Source organism: Cervus elaphus, chromosome 8, assembly GCF_910594005.1.
Source record: "Cervus elaphus chromosome 8, mCerEla1.1, whole genome shotgun sequence".
Taxonomy (NCBI): domain Eukaryota; kingdom Metazoa; phylum Chordata; class Mammalia; order Artiodactyla; family Cervidae; genus Cervus; species Cervus elaphus.
Genome location: NC_057822.1, coordinates 48520223 through 48541199, shown reverse-complemented (window position 1 = coordinate 48541199; position 20977 = coordinate 48520223). Strand labels below are relative to the sequence as shown.

The 20977-nt window shown below is 39.9% G+C and overlaps 1 protein-coding gene across 5 annotated transcripts in view; it reads left to right on the top strand.

Moving 5' to 3' along the window:
* CCDC150 (coiled-coil domain containing 150) overlaps positions 1-17267 on the top strand; it is a 97345-nt gene extending 80078 nt beyond the window's left edge. For 2 of the 5 annotated variants that reach the window (XM_043910509.1, XM_043910514.1), the window contains 11 exons: positions 610-738; positions 4840-5009; positions 6187-6280; positions 7078-7247; positions 8132-8258; positions 11748-11942; positions 12375-12443; positions 12531-12692; positions 13394-13480; positions 16504-16623; positions 16916-17267. In XM_043910509.1, the coding sequence (XP_043766444.1) occupies positions 610-738; positions 4840-5009; positions 6187-6280; positions 7078-7247; positions 8132-8258; positions 11748-11942; positions 12375-12443; positions 12531-12692; positions 13394-13480; positions 16504-16623; positions 16916-17029 (1437 nt within the window). In that variant the 3' untranslated portion in view covers positions 17030-17267. Of the gene's footprint in view, positions 1-609; positions 739-4839; positions 5010-6186; positions 6281-7077; positions 7248-8131; positions 8259-11747; positions 11943-12374; positions 12444-12530; positions 12693-13393; positions 13481-16503; positions 16624-16912 lie in introns of all 5 variants that reach the window. The other 3 variants (XM_043910508.1, XM_043910513.1, XM_043910512.1) reach the window with 2 other exon arrangements.
* Positions 17268-20977: the final 3710 nt, after the last annotated feature.

Genomic DNA, 20977 nt, shown 5'->3' with positions numbered 1-20977 from the left:
TATGTTAGTTTCTGGTGTACTAAGTGAATCAGTTATACATACATCCACTCTTTTCCCATATAAGTCATTACAGAGTACTGAGAAGAGTTCCTTGTGCCATACAATAGCCATCCTAATCATAGTCTTATCTCCCTTATCCCTCATTCCAGGCTTTTCATATTGACATATGTATTAGAGATTTGCCCATGTTTATTAACAGATTTTTTTTTCCTTTGTAGTTTTAAGGGGAAAAACAGCTACTAGAGCTAGTTTTTATTTGCAGTTATAGATAAGCATATTTAATTAAACATTTTAAATTTGGCTTCTAAATTACTGTGTCTTATTCTAACCAGAGCTTCCCTGATGACTCAGATGGTAAAGAATCCACCTGCAATGAGGGAGACCTGGGTTTAATCCCTGAATTGGGAAGATCCCCTGGAGGGGAGGACATGGCAACCCACTCCAGTATTCTAGCCTGGAGAATCCCCATGGAAGAGAAGCCCGGCAGGCTAACAGTCGATGGGGTCATAAAGAGTCGGACAAGACTGAGCGACTTAAGCGCAGGACGTTCTAACTGCTGATTGTGCTTTGGGAAAGTCATTTGTTATCGTTTCTTTCTTTTCTGCTCAGGTGAAATCCCTTCTCGAAAAGAATGAAGAGGAGCTTTCACAAGCAGTGAAGGGTCGTGATGCAGCCCTGAAAGAGAGTCAGAAGTTGAAAGGGGACCTTGAAACTCTGGAGGACAGGGAGAACAAGAAGGTAAGACATCACCCCTTTGTGAAGTCTGTAACTGACATGAAGCGCTTCTGAAATTTTTATGAGCCACGTTCTTTCATTTCTTGTTACCTTTAGTTTAAAAAAAAAAAGAGGATTGATCAGAGGAGAATTTTCCTTTCTAAAGGAAAGATAACTTTAGAAAAACTTTAAAATTCCCTTAAAAATAGATGCTTTAACTCACAGTGGTTTTTTTTCTTTCTTAATCAAAGGTCTATTTTTTTTGTTGAACACATCTGACCTTGGTAATAATAGCCACCTACTTATGTCTTATTAATGTGATAAGACTTTGTTATGAATCTATGTTAAATCACATAATGCTTTCTGCTTAGTGTGTGTTCTCCGTGGGAGGTGAGGTCACATCCCAGACTCCTTCCCCTCTGAAGAGGGCTGTGACTTAACGCCATTCTTCAGCGGCTCCCACTCTCCCTCATGTTCTTTTTTCCCTCAGATCATTCTGATGGGCTTCAGAGGTGTTATCTTCTTCTGAGCTCATGGTAAGATTAGCTGAGCAGGGCCTGTATGGGCCACCCTGGGACTACCTCCAGACCCAAGAAGTTGTCGGTCCTTATGTCTCTAGTTAATACTGATGTGTGTGCCGGGATATGACAATAGTCAGGAAGCACTGCAGACTTTTTAACTGGAGCCATAGGATCTGGGGTCTCGTTTTCTTTTTCTCAAAGTCAGAATAACTCAATAAACAAAATAAAAATAAAATATACTTTAAAGCAATTATCCTCCAATTAAAAATAAAAATAAAACATAGTAGAAGCATACCTCACACCTATCTGTGGAAAATTTCTGGGGAATTGTAAATGAATTTAAGAATTTTATATTCTCTTGTTTATTTAAATAAAACTGCTTTGATTAAAAAATCAAAAAATATATTTATATATACACACTTATTCCTCTTGGCATTGTACCAGACCTGGTTTCGATACTCTTCTAGTAGTCACAGGACTCAGCAGCAGAAGAGTAACTCAGTTCAGTTCAGTTCAGTCGCTCAGTCGTATCCGACTCTTTGCAACCCCATGAATCGCAGCACGCCAGGCCTCCCTGTCCATCAAAAACTCCCAGAGTTTACTCAAACTCATGCCCATCGAGTCAGTGATGCCATCCAGCCATCTCATCCTCTGTCATCCCCTTCTCCTCCTGCCCCCAATCCCTCCCAGCATCAGCGTCTTTTCCATGAGTCAACTCTTCACATGAGGTGGCCAAAGTATTGGATTTTCAGCTTCAGCATCAGTCCTTCCAATGAACACCCAGGACTGATCTCCTTTAGGATGGACTGGCTGGATCTCCTTGCAATCCAAGGGACTCTCAAGAGTCTGCTCCAACACCACAGTTCAAAAGCATCAATTTTTCAGCACTCAGCTTTCTTCACAGTCCAACTCTCACATCCATACATGACCACTGGAAAAACCATAGCCTTGACCAGACGGACCTTTGTTAGCAAAATAATGTCTCTGCTTTTTAATATGCTATCTAGGTTGGTCATAACTTTCCTTCCAAGGAGTAAGCGTCTTCTAATTTCATGGCTGCAGTCACCATCTGCAGTGATTTTGGAGCCCAAAAAAATAAAGTCTGACACTGTTTCCACTGTCTCCCCATCTATTTCCCATGAAGGGATGGGACCAGATGCCATGATCTTAATTTTCTGAATGTTGAGCTTTAAGCCAACTTTTTCACTCTCCTCTTTCACTTTCATCAAAAGGCTTTTTAGTTCCTCTTCACTTTCGGCCATAAGGGTGGTGTCATCTGCATATCTGAGGTTATTGATATTTCTCCCAGCAATCTTGATTCAAGCTTGTGCTTCTTCCAGCCCAGCGTTTCTCATGATGTACTCTGCATATAAGTTAAATAAGCGGGTGACAATATACAGCCTTGATGTCCTCCTTTTCCTATTTGGAACCAGTCAGTTGTTCCATGTCCAGTTCTAACTGTTGCTTCCTGATCTGCATACAGGTTTCTCAAGAGGCAGGTCAGGTGGTCTGGTATTCCCACCTCCTTCAGAATTTTCCACAGTTTATTGTGATCCACACAGTCAAAGGCTTTGGCGTAGTCAATAAAGCAGAAATAGATGTTTTTCTGTAACTCTCTTGCTTTTTTGATGATCCAGCGGATATTGGCAATTTGATCTCTGGTTCCTCTGCCTTTTCTAAAACCAGCTTGAATATCTGGAAGTTCTCGGTTCACGTATTGGTGAAGCCTGGCTTAGAGAATTTTGAGCATTACTTTACTAGCGTGTGAGATGAGTGCAGTTGTGCACTAGTTTCAGCATTCTTTGGGATTGCCTTTCTTAGGGATTGGAGTGAAAACTGACATTTTCCAGTCCTGTGGCCACTGCTGAGTTTTCCCAATTTGCTGGCATATTGAGTGCAGCACTTTCACAGCATCATCTTTCAGGATTTGAAATAGCTCAACTGGAATTCCATCACATCCACTAGCTTTGTTTGTAGTGATGCTTTCTAAGGCCCACTTGACTTCACATTCCAGGATGTCTGGCTCTAGGTGAGTGATCACACTATTGTGATTAATAACTCCAGAAAGAACGAAGAGATGGAGCCAAAGCAAAAACAATACCGAGTTGTGGATGGGACTGGTGATAGAAGCAAGGTCTGATGCTGTAAAGAGCAATATTGCATAGGAACCTGGAATGTTAGGTCCATGAATCAAGGCAAATTGGAAGTGGTCAAACAGGAGATGGCAAGAGTGAATGTCGACATTCTAGGAATCAGCGAACTAAAATAGACTGGAATGGGTGAATTGAACTCAGATGACCATTATATCTACTACTGTGGGCAGGAATCCCTTAGAAGAAATGGAGTAGCCATCACAGTCAACAAAAGAGTCCGAAATGCAGTACTTGGATGCAGTCTCGAAAACAACAGAATGATCTCTGTTTGTTTCCAAGGCAAACCATTCAGTATCACGGTAATCCAAGCCTATGCCCCAACCAGTAACGCTGAAGAAGCTGAAGTTGAACGGTTCTATGAAAACCTACAAGACCTTTTGGAACTAACACCCAAAAAAGATGTCCTTTTCATTATAGGGGACTGGAATGCAGAAGTAAGAAGTCAAGAAACACCTGGAGTAACAGGCAAATTTGGCCTTGGAGTACGGAATGAAGCAGGGCAAAGGCTAATAGAGTTTTGCCAAGAGAATGCTCTGGTCATAGCAAACACCCTCTTCCAACAACACAAGAGAAGACTGTACACATGGACATCACCAGATGGTCAACACCGAAATCAGATTGATTATATTCTTTGCAGCCAAAGATGGAGAAGCTCTATGCAGTCAGCAAAAACAAGACCTGGAGCTGACTGTGGCTCAGATCATGAACTCCTTATTGCCAAATTCAGACTTTAACTGAAGAAAGTAGGGAAAATGACTAGACCATTCAGGTATGACCTAAATCAAATCCCTTATGAATATACAGTAGAAGTGAGAAATAGATTTAAGGGACTAGATTTGATAGACAGAGAGCCTGATGAACTATGGATGGAGGTTCATGACATTGTACCGGAGACAGGGATCAAGACCATCCCCGTGGAAAAGAAATGCAAAAAGGCAAAATGGTTGTCTGAGGAGGCCTTACAAATAGCTGTGAAACGAAGAGAAGCTAAAAGCAAAGGAGAAAAGGAAAGATGTTCCCATTTGAATGCAGAGTTCCAAAGAATAGCAAGGAGAGATAAGAAAGCCTTCCTCAGCGATCAATGCAAAGAAATAGAGGAAAACAAAACAGAATGGGAAAGACTAGAGATCTCTTCAAGAAAATTAGAGATACCAAGGGAACATTTCATGCAAAAAATGGGCTCAATAAAGGACACAAATGGTATGGACCTAACAGAAGCAGAAGATATTAAGAAGAGGTGGCAAGAATACACAGAAGAACTGTACAAAAAAGATCTTCATGACCCTGATAATCACGATGGTGTGATCACTCACCTAGAGCCAGACATCCTGGAATGTGAAGTCAAGTGGGCCTTAGAAAGCATCACTACGAACAAAGCTAGTGGATGTGATGGAATTCCAGAAGAATAACTAGACCGGATCAAAACATTGTCTTATTTCATCTCCTATTAGGTGGGAAACTTTCAGCGACAACTGGCGGAAGCCAAAGAAGACAACTGCAAAGTGACAATCATGTTAGAGAATGTGTTGGCTTCTCACAGTAAGATGCAAGGTGCTCTGGAAAAAGTGCAAATAGAGCTTGGCCGGAGGGATTCAGAGATTGCAGGCCTCAAGAAAGAAAGGTACCAGAGATTTTTGTCTTTGTACTTACACTTTTCTGCTGTGTTGTAGTAAGGAACAGTGTGTGAGCAAGCAGCAGTCACTTTATATTGCTTCCTTTATGAAAAAAAGTACTGAAATGGTGTTTAAAGAACTAGCACATTTGGGAGAATCTGGAATTACAGAAATAATGTCCAAAAATTCACATATTCTGTAGTAGGGTAAATTAATAGGTATTCCAGCAATTCATGTGATAAATGCTGTCTTATCCTTGCTGTTTTCTACACCATTTAAACCTGCCCTTGGGTCTACAGAATAGTAATTTTCAAGATTATTAAAGCCAGGCATCTACTTCATTTTGAATTAATTATCCATTTATTAGTATACTATTTAATAAATTCTTTTAGAGGAAGCATTCTGAGAACTACTTTCAGCTATAAGAGAACTCCTTTGAATGTTTAAAAAATTACATGCATATTTCCCGTCTAGGTTAATGAACAAATGGTTTGAGTTTAATAAGGCCTCTAAGTACAATGTATTACTGGTACATATTTCCTCTGTGTTATGGGAGAATTATTGACTTTTATATTCTTCATCGTGCTAAGTTTTTTTTTTACATTATGAATCACTGTTACCTCTGAACTTAAAGAAATCAAGGGGATGGTGTTAAAAACAGTAAATCCATGGCTAATTCATGTCAATGTATGACAAAAACCACTACAATATTGTAAAGTAATTAGCCTCCAACTAATAAAAATAAATGAAAAAAAAAAAAACAGTTTACTGTTCACAATAAAATTCTAGGTAAAAAGCAGAAATCTCAAGAGTAAGCCAGTCCATCTAGAAGTGATACATTTTTGTGCCAGTGATATATATATATATGTATATATATATATAGTATAAAATTACCCATTTTTCACTTAGTCATTAACATGTACTGATAGTTTAATATACCAAGCAAAATTGAATCATAGAGATGGGACAGATTTTTAATCCCCAGGAGAATTCGTTTCTTACTCTGACGCTGGGGTTGCAGATTATCACCTGCCAGCTCTCAGATATTCTGAGCATCTGTAGCCCATGACCTAATGCCATTTCAGCTTCCTGGAAGAGTGCCCTGCATGTCCCAGTGGTATCATTTCTAGATGGTGCTTTCCATTTCTAGAAAGTGGTCACTTTCTCTGTGCTCTCCATCTTTAGGGCCCTAAATCAGCAGCGGGTACAGAAGCTGGAAGCAGAAGTGGACCAGTGGCAGGCCAGAATGCTTGTCGTGGATGCCCAGCACAACAGTGAGGTAGGAGCCAGGTTTTTATGGATGATAATGTTAGTTGTTTTTTTTTTTTTTTCATTTTATTGGGATAGCACTGTTTTGGAAAAACGGAGTAAAATAATCAGGTAAATTTCCTTCCCACTCAAGTCTGAGTTTTAAACAATACATATTCCCAAATGGGAAACTGGTCTGTAATCTTGCAGTGAGTCATTTGGCAAACCAGGACCATAGTTATGCCTGATTCTTCTTGTCTTATATGGTCTACATTCTTTTCATATATTAATGCGTAAGGTATTGCAAATGTTAAGGGGTTTAGAAAATAACATAACTTCAGTTAGAAGTAGGGTAGTCCCACTAAATAAGGAAACACATGCATTCATAGGTATATACATATATAAATATGTATCTACACATGTGTACACATGTAAAATACACAGGGATATTTCATATGAATAAGCTTTTTCTAGAGGAATATACAAGGAGCAGTTGCCAGTCCGTATCTCTGTAGGCAGTGAGGTTAAAGAATCAAGAAGGGGAATTTAACTAATTTAAAATTTTAGAAATTAGGATAAATAAGTTTGCTCTGTTTTCGAAAACTCTGTAGTGACCAGTGGAGCATACCCTTCCCATCACCTTCTAAGAGCCCACTAAGCGCTGTCTGTAATGAGTTCTCACTTATACATACCCCAGGCCTCTGGAGTCTTTGTTTCTGGTTCCAAGTAATTATTGTTTCAAAGTTTAAAGAGGGAATATACAGTGTTATGTACTTCTAGTATCTTTTACAGTGGAACAGCAGGATTAAAAACAATCTTCTTTTTCAGATGGAACCTCTACAAAAAGCTCTAGATGTAGCTAGAGAAGACAACAGGAAACTGGCTATGAGCTTGGAACAAGCTCTCCAGACAAATAATCACCTACAAACAAAGCTTGATCATGTTCAAGAGAAACTGGAAAACAAAGAACTTGAGCGACAGAATTTGGAAACCTTTAAGTAAGAGCAGTATAGTCACAGTGAAATTAGGGAAGAGCCTCTGGGAGAGTAAGTCTGGCTCATTCACATAAACCACTTAAAGCCTTTTCCCTACTTTGAGCTGGTCCTCCTGCAGAACTGCGTGAAGGAGACGGCACAGCTAAACAGCAGAGGATGCTGGTTGGCATACGGTCCTCTTCAGCTCTTCCCTCATCTGGTGTTGATCTTCTGTACATGAACGTTAAACCAATTCGGGAGGGACATATACACATTTCTGCCAAACCTTTTCTATCAGAAGCTTATGTGTCCTTTAAAGGCATCATTTGGAAAAGGAACAACAGAAGCCTGGATGGAAATAACCCCTCCAGGAGTGGGATAATTCCATTTAAGTAGATGCTCGACCAAATTAAGTTTTCCATTTTGCCCTGAGATTAGTTAGCTCAAATCCTTCTAATTCAAGTCAAGCCACTAGACTTTTTTTCTTAAACTGTATCTAGGCAAATATGATTTAGATATTAACAACATCCCATGAAAATTTATACCCAAGGGAAATATATTGTGCACATAGAGTGAACATATTGATATAGCAGAGCATATTTATATAAGCTAAAGCTAAGGAGGGTATTTTTCATGTTTGTAATCTGTACAAATTTTATATTCTGGTGAAATGTTGCTAGCTCTGGACTATTCAGTATTGGTTAAAACAAGAATATGTGTTTCATTCTTAAGGGTGGATCTCTATATTAATGACTTTGTTTTTTAAGGCTGTAGGTAAATGCTTATTTTTCTTTCTGTTAATGAGTTCCAGATCACTGATTTCACATGGTGACTGATCTGCTCAGTTGTAAATCATACTGCCTAAGATGTTTTCTAAAGGTGATTTAAATCTCTCTTTTTCAAAACAGAGAACGGATGAGTGAAGAATCCAAAATAGAAGCAGAATTGCATGCTGAACGCATAGATGCTCTAAGAAAGCAGTTTCAAATTGAGAGAGAAACTGCCAAGAAAGCAGCACAGCGGGAAGTGACTGAGGTATGGAGGCACATGACCAAAAGACACAACATCCGTCCTCTAGGTGATTGCCAGCGAGAGGGTTCCTGAGAACGGCTGCAGTTGTTCCTTAGCTCTTCTAGTCCTCCTTTCACCAGCAAGTGAGATGCAGCTCTAAGCTGTTTGATATACAGTTATCTGCCCAGTGAAGGGATGCCTTGATGATAGTCTTCCCCTTGGAGAATAATAACTTGAGTGGTAAAGAGAAAGGAGAAGACTGCCATCTGCTAGACAGATAGCAACTCACCTATCTCCTCAGTTCACTTCACTAGCATCCATCATGCACCTACCTTCTCCTGAGAGGCATATTTAAAGGCATACAGTAGAAAACGTGGTCTGTTCTAAATGACCCCTTATTTGTCACCTCCACTCTTACATGAGATGAGTAGGGAAGACATCAGAAGACTCTCTGGTATTTAGAAGCTATGTACAATTTTAAATGAATTCAGAGTAAAGGAAAGTTTGTTTTAGGCTGGCTGGGTGATAGGAGGAGGAGGGAAGCTTGACCAAAGAACGGGACTGAGACTGGCAGAGCTTGCAGGGGTAGGACACGCTATGTAAGAGGATAAGCAAATGAAAAATGAACAGGATATGTGAGCAAAGGAAAAGCATTTGCCTGTCTTGATTAAAGCAGGGACTAGGAAATTCCTGAGAAAGACGGGCTAGCTTAATGGAAGCCAACTGGTAGACGATCTTAACTACCAGAATATTGGCTGGAAACCGTTAGGTAAAAGTAAAGAAAAAAAAAAAAGTAAAGCACTGTAGGTTTCTGAGAAGGATGTAAGCACAGTTTTAAGTAGGTTAGTCTGTTGGTGGTGGAGAGTAAATAATAATGAAGATAAACTGGAAACATAGAGGCTCACGGGAACTAGAGCAGTTACTTTGGCTTCAGATGATTGGGGCCAAGAAAAGTGGTTCTGTTGGAAGTAGGGAACAATTAAATAAAAAAAGCCATTTTTAATAGAAAAATCAAACACAAGAAATGTATCATAAGCAAAGGGGAGGGAGTAATTAAAATAATTCCAAGACTTAGCTGGAGTAGCTGGTCTATATTTTGCCAGATTTAGTGCATTGCTTTGCAATTTACAAGGAGCAGTCTCAAAAATCAGATTCAGCTGTTTATATGGTACTTTGTAAATTGCAAAAGCACTGTATAAATATTATAATGAAAACAATTTCTGTGGGAAACAAAAATGGACACTGAAGTTAAAGATAACCTTTAATCGGAGATAGTTGTTCAGAATACTTAGTTTAAACCCTTTTAACAGGAATCAGTGAAGATCGTGAACTTTGCAGGAGACCAAAGAACGGTGGTAAGAGGGAGCTGTCTTGAGCAGTTAGCCGCGAGGGGCCTTGGGGTGCACTGCTTAAGTGCCTCAGCTCTGCCTCTTAAGAGCAGTGTGGTAATTTACTATCTGCAGACGACTGAACTTTTGAGTCTGTTTCCTTGATCATAAAATGGAATTTCTGAATGTTTCCTTGATCATAAAATGGAAATCATCACAACTACTTTCCAAGGTGGTTTAGAGGATTAAATTGGAAAATATATGAAAAGTAATTATAACAGTCCTGAACATAAGTACAAAGTGATAGTTTTTAAGGCTTACTCAGTTTTGACAAAGCTGTGATTGAGGTAATGGTGTAATATCTAACAGAAATTTGGTTGGGTGATAGAAGACTAAATAACACTGTAGTGTGAATTTAGGAGCTGAAGGAATGAGCTAGTATAAAGAGAAAAGGTAACATAATTTTGGTTCTTTCTTTGACATGTTAAACACTTACCAGTCATAGAGAATACCACCTTCCCTTCTTCTCCCTTCTCAGCTGCCTCCTCTTCCTAAAAATCAAGTGGTACTTTTTAGGTGCTTCTTCCTAAAAATTCAAGGATACAAGAGGAGGAGAGGAACTCTGTAAAATGATTTAAGTAATGTTAAAAGATAAATTGAGGCATAATAAAATTAAGAGTTTATTTGAACAAAAATCTGTTTGAATTGGACATTATGCAATTGATTGCAGTAGAAGGCAGTCCGAGGAGTTGTACAAAATGGAAGACTCTTATAGGCAGAAGGGAGCAGGAACAAGAGAGTTAAACTAGGCAGAAGAGTAGATGGGTTACAGCAAACTTACTTCCTTTAGGGGATGGCAGGTGTCTACCAGGCAGATTCCCCAACTAATGCTGATCAGACGATTCCTGATTGACTGGTTTGAGAGTCCGTTTCTGGGAGAGCCAAAACTATTTAAGTTTGGTGACAGTAGGGCTTAGCATAAGTGATTTTGTTTGGGGCCGTTGTGTTGTTTTTTATTAATAATCACTGTTATTTTACCACAAGGCAAGTTTCCTAAAATTTCTAAAAGCAGTAAGTACAAATTATTATGTAAAATAAATAAGCTATAAGGGTATATTATACAGCACATGGAATATAGCTGGAATATAATCTAAAAAAATTTATAACAACTGCAGTATAATCTATATTTTAATCACTCATATACCTAAAAATATTATAAATCAACTAAACCTCAATAGAAAAGCAATAATATAAAAATACTTATATTCCAATTAAAAATAAATGCATGCAACAATACTCAGTAGCTGATAGGTATTTACATGTGTGCTTAGTCGCTCAGTCATGTCCTATTCTTTGCTACCCCAGGGACTGCAGCCCACCAGGCTCCTCTGTCCATGGGATTCTCCAGGCAAGAATACTGGAGTGGGTTGCCATACCCTCCTCCAGGAGATCTTCCCAACCCAGGGATCAAACCCAGGTCTCCCGCATTGCAGGCAGATTCTTTACCATCTGAGCCACCAGGGAAACCCAAGAATACTGGAGTGGGTAGCCTATCCCTTCTCCAGGGGATCTTCCTGACCCAGGAATCAAACCAGGATCTCCTGCATTGAAGGCAGATTCTTTACCAGCTGAACTACCAGGGAAGCCCATTCCATAAACTACCATATAATTTATTTTCACTTCTCCAAACATGACATCACAAGTGACAGAGATGAGCTTAATTAAAAAAAAAAAAAAAAAAGCTTTAAAGCATGATAATGATCACTGAGCAATTAGTGTGTGTCAGGCTCTATATTCTTTTTCTACCTTGTTTAACTGTTACATGACTCCTATGAGGTAGCCTATTCACACAGTTCTCCAGAGATGAACCCGGGGCTTAAGGATGTTATCTGAAATTACTTGACTAGTGAGTGGTGAAGTTGAGATTTAAAGTGTCTGATATAAAAGCCATGCTCTTAATATATGATGAACATATATTTATATGGTTTATGTGTTCTAAGAAAGATTGTGTTTTTTAGCATTAAATCACTAAGAGTGTTTCTCCACAAATCTCTTACTGCCTCACTTAACCTCCTTTTTAAAAGAATAGTCCAATGAGAACAAAATATAGGGACACAGCTAAAATTAACGTTCTCTTACTGAATGGGAGGTTAAAATGTTCTCATTTTCCCTTTGTGTGCCACAGATGAAGAAAGCCCTTGAGGAAGCCAACTTCAGATCAGTGGAAGTGTCCCGGATGAACCGCGAGCTGCGGCAGAAACTTACGGAGCTGGAGAAGCTCCTCAACAGCAGCAAGGAGAAAATAAAGAACCAGAGGGCCCAGATTAAGCTCCACTTGTCGGCCAAGGCGAATAACGCTCAGAACGTGGAGAGGATGAAGGTTGTTGAGAAACCCTCGGTCTCCCATCCCCTCCTAGTATCTGATGAGGATCCAGGCAGGCAGTGGTGTTGGAGGAAGATGGTCAGAGCTCTAACACCGCCCTGTGACCTCGGGGAATTATAGCTACACCTGGGGCATGGGCAGATTGCCTTGCAGGGGGCGGGAGCTGTCTCTCTTTCCAGCAAAGATGTTGCTGTGTGAATGTTCGGCTGCTCATTAGCTGCCAATGCCCCATGCTGGCTCCCGGCTGTCCTCCCACAGGGACTGTATAGGACTTGGCTCTGTTGGCGTCAGTGGGCTGGATGGAAGAAGAGCCCAGCAGGAACTGATAACTGGGTCTCGTGTGGGATTCTTTCTGTCATCCTATAGGCAAAAAGAGCAAGCCAGTTTCTCCACTGATTATCTTTCTGTTATTTCCACATTTACTTTCAGCAAATAGAAACAGAACTGAGGCAGATGGAGCTAATTAAGGATCAGTATCAGAGGAAGAACTATGAACAGGTAGATGATCTCCACATACTGTTTACCACTCATGTAAAGTCCCAAACTTGGGCAGCTTCGCCAACCGTCTCCCTTTGTGCCCTGCAGTCACTGAGTATCCAGAAATTTGTGTCTGAAATGACTAACCTGCAGAAGGAGATGCAGCTGTTGGCCAGGAGCCAGTATGATACCTCAGCACGGAATAAGCAGCAAGAGCTGCGCCTGGAGTCTGAGCGGAAGCTGAGGCAGGAGCTGGAGAGTCGGTGCCAGGTGCAAAGGCTTCCTAGGATTCCTCTCAGAGATGACCAGCAAATGCCATGCGCTTTTCTAGGCTCTAGAGAAGAAAACAAATTTACAAGTTGTTCATATTAGCTAAGACCTCAGAATCATATCTAGGAAGAAGCCTGTAGCTTTGAATATGGCACCTCATTGTCATTTTCAATGTTAAAAAAAAAAACAAACCTCATTTTTAAAGAACAGTTTAGGCTCACATATGCAAAGTACTAGTTACTGAGTAAGACTTCTGAATTTCATAGTCTTTCAGGAACTTTAGACTCCTTGGTTCTTACCCGTAGCTCAGATCTCTCTGTTGCCATTACAGGACTTTTGCCTATTCCCAACCTAATGAAAAGCATATTTTATTCCTGAAAAGGGATTTCAGGAGAGCATCAAGCTCTTGCCTTCCAACAGAGATTGTCTGCTACGAATATTATTCACTCAGTTCTAGAAAGAAATGTTAATCACCTTTCCTCAGGAGAATCAATAAATCAAAATCTGTCATCATGTACAAATGTGTATACAGTCAGTTAAACTGAAAACAAGTTTTTAGCTTGTAGTCTGGTAGCACCTGGAATTGGAAAGTATCCTATCATACTTTCATAATTTGGTTTGTCTTTTATTACAATATTGAAGGTTTTTCTCCCATATATGGCACATGGGAGTTTGTAAAAATCTTTGTATCACATTTTCAGGAATTGGAAGAAACTATCAGACACCTAAAGAAATGTAAAGAGGCGACAGAGAATAAGCTGAAAGAAGCCAGTGTGGAATCAGAGCAGGTGAGCCAGACACACGGATGACCCTGAAACACAAAAGTCTCTGTAAAATCCTCCATTAACACAGTTGTCAGAAGTGCATAAGGCAAGAACCAATACCTTACTATCACCTCTAACATGTTATAAAGAACAAATAGTTTTAGATTAAGGTTCTGTGTCTTGACGAGAGATCATAGAATACTGAAATGCTGATATTAACTTGATAGTCCAAGTCCCTACCACTAGATATAAGGGAAGACCAGCATGTGTTTGAATTTTAGTGATTATTATTTGACATGAACTAATAAAAGTAAAAACACTTTTCCACCAATAACTAGAAATATAAGGTAGACCTTATTAATTTGTGAATTTGATTTCTCTTAAATAGGCCTTTTTGAAGGTATTTAAAATCATACATTTAAAAAAATATTTTGTGGAAATAGAGCCGATTTATAACATTGTGTTAATTTCTGCTATGTAGCAGAGTGCTTCAGTTACACATATATTCTTTCTCATCGTGATTTATCACAGGATGTTGACGGTAGTTCTCTGTGCTGTACAGTAGGAGCCTGTTGTTTATCTGTCCTGTGTGTCCTGGTTTATATCTGCTAATCCCAAAGTCTGACTCCTTCCCTCCCCCACTCCCTTCCCCCTTGGTAACCACTGGTTTGTCTCTATGTCTGTGAGGCTGTCTCACAGATACGTTCATTTCCGTTATACCTTACATTCCATGTGTAAGTGCTGTCCTGTGGTGTTTTCCTTTCTGACTCACTTCGCCCGGTGTGACCATGTCTAGGCCCGTCTGTGTCACTGCTAACAGCATGCTTGCTTGCTTTCGTGTGGATGAGCAATACTCCACTGTGTGTGTGCACCATATCTTCTTTATCTGCTCCCTGTCGACGGACGTTTAGGTGGTTTTCATGTCTTGGCTCTTTGTGAATAGTGCTGCCATGACCATAGGGTGCATGTATCATTTGGAATGACAGTGTTGTCAGGTGTATGCCCAGGAGTAGGATTTCTGGATCATATGGTGGCTCTGGTTTTTTTAGGAACCTGCATGCTGTTTCCGTAGTGGCTGCACCAGGGTGCATTCCCACAAAGAGTCTAAGAGGGTTCCCTTTTCTCCACATCCTCATCAGGATTTGTTATTTATAGACTTTTTAATGATGGACATCCTGACCAGTGTGACATAGTGTCTTCTTGTAGTTTTGATTTGCATTGCTCTAGTAATTAGCAATGTTGTGCATCTTTTTGTGTGCCTACTGGCCATCTGTATGTCTTCTTTGTAGAAATGTCTATTTACAAAACAAAAACCTGGTTTTCAGTTGGACTTTTTGTTGTTGATTTATAGAAGCTATTTGTAAAATCCTACATTTTTTAGAACTGGAAAAGATCTTCGAAATTATTAGTCTACCACGACCACCCCTATTATCCAGAGAAGGAAGGAGATTCTTTGACTACAGGTAGCACAGTGACGTTGCTGCCAGCTTGTCCCTTTTATAGCCATTAAATTACATGACAGTATGACTGTGAGAATGGTATATTAAATGGATTATGGACTCCTGTTGTGAGTTTGCCAACTGTGACACTTCCTATGCCTAAGTAAAGTGAGGTTTACATTGTTTAACTCATCAGTTACCATGTCTGTAACAGGAAGTTGTTACCTACCACTGTTTCTCTGATAGATGGCTCGGAGTAAGTCTGCATGTACGTTAGCTCCCTTCTCATTCACCATACAAGAGAAGAGATATAATGTGTGATGCCACTACAAGTATCTTTCCCTCCACTTCTGATAGAGTGCCAGAGAAAAGCGGGCTTTCATTTGTGTGGGAGAAGTGTCTACCATCAGGATGCACAGGCTGGAAAACACTTAGCTTTGTGGCTTTCTAAGAATTAATGACAAGGAGAGCTCTGCTTTCTTATCTCACACTTGTACCCACACTGTGCCCTGGTTAATAGGAGACAGGTACATAGTAGCACAAATTTGAGGACCTGTTACATGGCAGGCGCTGTGCTAGGTGATGGAGATTAGAGGGTGAACAAGCCAGATGAAGCCTCTGCTCCCAAATTTGCCTTCTCAAGCAAGAGAGAAATATACTACTCTCTGAGAACTGAGTCAAAACATGAAAATGCTGTCATGAAACATAAGTAATCAAGAGAGGGAAGTCAGTCATTTTACTTTTTATTCTAGAGGATATGTTGTGGAGCCATTTTGAAGCAACCTTTATATAAAGCCCTGTTGGCTCCATGTTCAAAATATCAGAATATCCCAAGTCCTTAGTGGAGTGCCAGGCACATATCGGCACTCAGATATTTGTCAAGTAAATGAAACTGATTCCAGATCATCTTCAAAGGCAGACTATTAGAGGGACTGTTTTCAAGTCTAACAAAGATAATTTGGAAGTTTGTGCTTAGGGGCCCAAGTATAAAATATTTTGATAAAGGAAATAAAGAGTACAATTTACACTAAGCTACTCCAGTGTTCTTACTAATTTATTCTTATTTATACTTATTTATTTATTATTACTTTCATAAAACACAGCAGAAAAAATCTAGTCTTTATAGTTTAGGGACTCTGGAGAAGTATTTAGTCTTAGAGAACAGAACTCAAATTCAGAATGTGGCTCAGACCACCACATTAATTTTCAGTGCCATCTGACACTTTCTTGCCTACCTTTCCTTTTTTTTGAGTCCTCTCTCACCTCACTTCACATCCAGAAAATATTAACAAATGCATGTGAAGTAGCAGGGCTGCATGCATTCTTTAACTCCACATTCAGAAATTATTCTCTCGTCTGTAGGAGGATGTGTACATGCAAATAGGTTGCAAAGACCATGCAGTCAGAATGTAAGTCTTTAATATCTAGGTAAAAAGTCTCTCAAACTGGCTATAGTAAGAAAACTTTCACACTAATGTGAAACCCACTTGCTAGTTGTGGGGGGAAATAAAGCTTTTAAATTATACAGTGTAAAAAGAGTCAAACTGGTACACAGAAAAACTTAAACTGTTTCTTTGTTGTAATTTTTAATAACATTTGTACATTCAGATAACAGCTAACCTGGAAGAAGCTCACCGCTGGTTTAAGTGCAGGTTTGACGGTCTACAACTTGAGCTGACCAAAAACCGGTTGCAGAGGCTTCCCCGGGAAGACAGGTGGCAGGAAGAGGTAGAATATTTAACTGTCTTAAGCAATTCTGGATTTGTTCCTTCTCAGATTTCTAATTACACAAGTCCTCTCTTCATCCAGCTACTCACTCCACTAATTTGTAGATTTCTTTACCGTACTGCTTAGAAAACCAGTGAACTGAATTTCTTTCTTAAAAGTTCTACTTCTCCCATGCTGTCTAGATTAGAACCACCTATATTTATGGGGAAGAAAATGACCTTCATAAAGACAAAATAGGTCCTCAGCTCTCCAGTTGTTTTGAACAGTTTGGGGTGTGTGTTCTTTCCAGCAGGACCAAGATAAAAGGCACAACAGCACATCAAACCAGTCTGCTCTGCATCGATGGGAGAGTAAGCAGAATAGACTTGTGCCCAAGAAGTGCCACTCTGGACTAGAGAGAAAGTGATGTCCTTGACAGAGCAGCTTCTTCAACTTAGAACAGCTTCATCACCCTGATTGCCTGAGCCCAGCAACTAGGGCTGGCCTGTTTCCACAGTCATCAGAACATGAAGTCTTTGATGTGGGCTGAGGATTTTGGACCTAAGTTTATCCTTTTATGAATTCTATGATATCAGTTCAGAACCATCCCATCTTTTTTGTCCCTTTCCGTATTTTCCACCCAATAAATTTATATTCACGTGTTTTATGATAGGAGATGATGTTGCATGATACTTGGCTGTTTTTCCTAAGTAAATTTCATCAAAAAGCATTTAATGAGGTACTGATGATATACTTTGAGTGAAATGTTCTAGTCTAACATCTAGAGGATAATCCCTGGAAATACAGTAACCTGGAAAAAGGTAAAAACTGTCCCACTGTCTAGTAAACATATTTTTCTATGTGAGGTAATTACTAGCATACCTTTAGTAAAACCATGTCTCTATTTTTATATAAGATATCTCAGAGATTGTATTTGCAGCTTCCTTCGACATTTACAGAGTTATTGAATTCTGCTCCATGAGATTATGCCTGACCAACCAAGCTGTCTCTTACCATACAGTAAGCAATAAATTCAGCTTTACCTTTTCATTTCAGATAGAGTAGTGGATTAGTTAATCCAGACCTAAAATATGTAAATAGCTGCCAGAATGCCTAGCTTAATTGATGTTCAAGTAATGATAGTTGCTGATAATAAATAAGAAACCATAATAAATCAAGTGAGCAATTATGAAACTGGAGAGAATATCAAACTCTCAGAGGCTGATGAGCCTACCACTCCATAGCTGATATAAAAAAACACAGCTGAATTTACTGCTGCATTTGTTCTACTGTGGTAGGGAAGAGCTATGTTGGTCAAACAGAATCCTCCCTGATCAGAGCCAGCCTCTGATCTTATATAGGATTTTAAGGAAGCATGGAGTTCAAGCACTGGAAGACTTTCAGAAGCTTAAATGGGTTGACATCATCTGTAGAAGTGGTTACTTGGGTAAGACCATTGTTGATTAACTGACATTCAGAGGCAAGTTTATTGGAGTGTGTCCATTTCTGTATCTGCATGAATGGGCAGCTGATAAAAGCCTCAAGTTGTCAAACTCCTCTGGTGTTTATCTCTTTGGATTCTATAAGTATGGGGCTTCCCTGGTGGCTCAGATGATAAAGAATCTGCCTGTGATGCAGGAGACCCAGGTTTGATCCCTGGGTCGGGAAGATCCCCAGGAGAAGGGAATGGCTACCCATTCCAGTATTCTTGCCTGAAGAATTCCATGGACAAAGGAGCCTGGCAGGCTACAAGTCCATGGGGTCACAAAGAGTCGAACACTAGTCAGTTTGATGGTATTGGGGAGTCAGAATCTTAAAACAGCCTAGGAGCCCCGCAGAAGAATTATCCTTGGTCCTGGGATGGCATGAAAACCGTGGTCCTGAATTCTGCATAGGAATAAGGTCCCAATTACTGCACAAGAGAGATCAGCCTTAGTGGGTTGTAAACACATTGTCCCTGAGTGTGATATACTTGCCAAGAATACTAACATCCTCATCCAGAACAGGAGAGAAGAATTAGATTGGTGATCATTTCTAGTCAGGCTTATAGTTAAAACTGCCTGTTTAGTGTGATGATTTGTTAAAGTATTTCTATGATATTTTAAAAGTGTTTCTATAGTACTTGATGAGTGTCTACTGTACATACTACCTTCTATTATGACCCTCTACTTCCATGTGAAATAACCAAAAACCAGACAAAAATATGACACTGATTTTTAAGACACTGAACATCATGTAGCAAAGCCCTGTGATCCCTTGAGAGAAAAGGAACAAGGGAAGTGAGCTCTTCTGTTGCCTCAGCTTACAGCCTGGAAGGTGAAATCAGGGTGGGTCCCTGAGTTGAAGGAGGAGAACTCAGAGTCCAGGGAAGACACTGGCTGCTCGGGTTCCAGGACAGAGCATGAGATGGGAGAGAGCTGCACAGAGGGGAATCTCAGAGATGTCCTAAAGGCCCCCTCTGCGTATTCAGCTGACTACTGGTCAGCACTGGCTGGAGACAGGGCCACTCAAAAGGGCTAGAAGCGACAATGCCCGGCACACACACACACACACGGTCCTAGGTCCCACCAGCCAGAATCAGACACTTCATGATTCACAAGCATTGGGTAGCCTCTGAAGCAGGGTCTTGCCTCAGTAGAGACCAGTGAGCCCTGGAGCCAACAGTGCTGTGCTCCTTACTTAACACCATGACCCCAAACGACCCATATCCAAAAGCAGCTGCATTTCAAAACAGAGCTTAAGAATATTTAGAATACAAAAATACACATATCAAGCTAACATCATGATTTCTGGCATCCAAAATTATGAGACATGCAAAGAAGCAGGAAAATAGGACCCCTAATGTGAAAATCAAATTGATCAAATTGACCCTGAACTAATACAAACCACTTCAGCATTTTTGCCTTGAGAACCCCATGAGCAGTATGAAAAGGTCAGAAGATATCCAATATGCTACTGGAGAAGAGTGGAGAAATAGCTCCAGAAGGAATGAAGAGGCTGAGCCAAAGTGGAAACAATGCCCAGTGTTGCAGATTAGTCTGGTGGTGAAAGTCTGGTGGTGATGCAGTAAAGAGCAATATCACATAGGAACCTGGAATGTTAGGCCCGTGAATGGTCAATCAGAAGTGGTCAAACAGGAGATGGCAAGAGGGAACATCAACATTTTACGATCAGTGAACTGAGATGGACTGTAATTGTTCTGAAGCAAGGAGACTAAGCCATGGCTACTGCTGATTTTAGAGACGGGCGATGCCATGTTAACACCCCAAGAGCCCAGCCTAACCTTTCCATGTTACTGTGAAAAGAGAACTATGAAAATCCAGTAAGAGTGCATCTGGACTCTATAATGAACTTTGCTTCAGTTAGCCTGTCTATGAAGTCTTTTACCCTTGGGTATTCTGTGACCATAGTCAAAAGAAACTTGACAATTTTTTGGTTAGCTTTGTTGACCTGAGTTCAGTCCCTGGGTTGGGAAGATCCCCTGGCGCAGGGAATGGCTATCCACACCAGTATTCTTGCCTGAGGAATTCCATGGCCAGAGGAGCCTGGCAGGCTACAGTCCATGGGTTGCGAAGAGTCGGACACAACTGAGCGACTTTCATTGAGGTATAACTGACAAATTGTAAGAAATTTAAAGTATACATTGTAATAACTTGATAAGCACTGATTGTTCTCATCTAATTAACACATCCATCACCTCACACCTTTAAAAAATATCTGGTGACAGCATTTAATTTCTACTCCATTAGTAAATTTTAGTTACATAATACCCTATTATCAACCACAATCATCACGGTATACATTATTCATCTTATAACTGAAAGTTTGTACCCTTTTCCCAACAGCACCTTATTTTTCCCTACCTACCTCCCAAAACCTGGAAATCACTTTTTCTAATCCCTGTTTCTGTGAGTTTGACCTTTTGGATTCCACATATAAGTATCTTTGGTAATTTCTTGAGTCATTTCTTTAGATATATTAATGTCACATCAACTATGATCATACTGCAGCATATTTTCTCTGGAAGTAGATCCTGCCTGTTAAATCTGTAGGTGTCACAAAGAATAAAATAATATTTCTCCAAGAGTGATCCCAAAATATGAGATGTGAGTGGAGACTTAGAATTGTTATAAATTCCCATTTTCAACAGTGGCTCCAGTAGACCAAATCAAATTAAGTTTATTTCTTCTCAAGCTTCTGTAATAACATTTTCAAATTCATCAACTGTTATCATGACAGTCATTTTTACATTAAGACAAAATTCCTCTCTCACTCTCACTGCAAGTTATTTTGCTTTTCTTTTTGCTTTTTACACAACTTCTACACTTTGGTGTGAAGATCTGATGTTCCAAAGTGATGGGATTAGTGAAGTGAA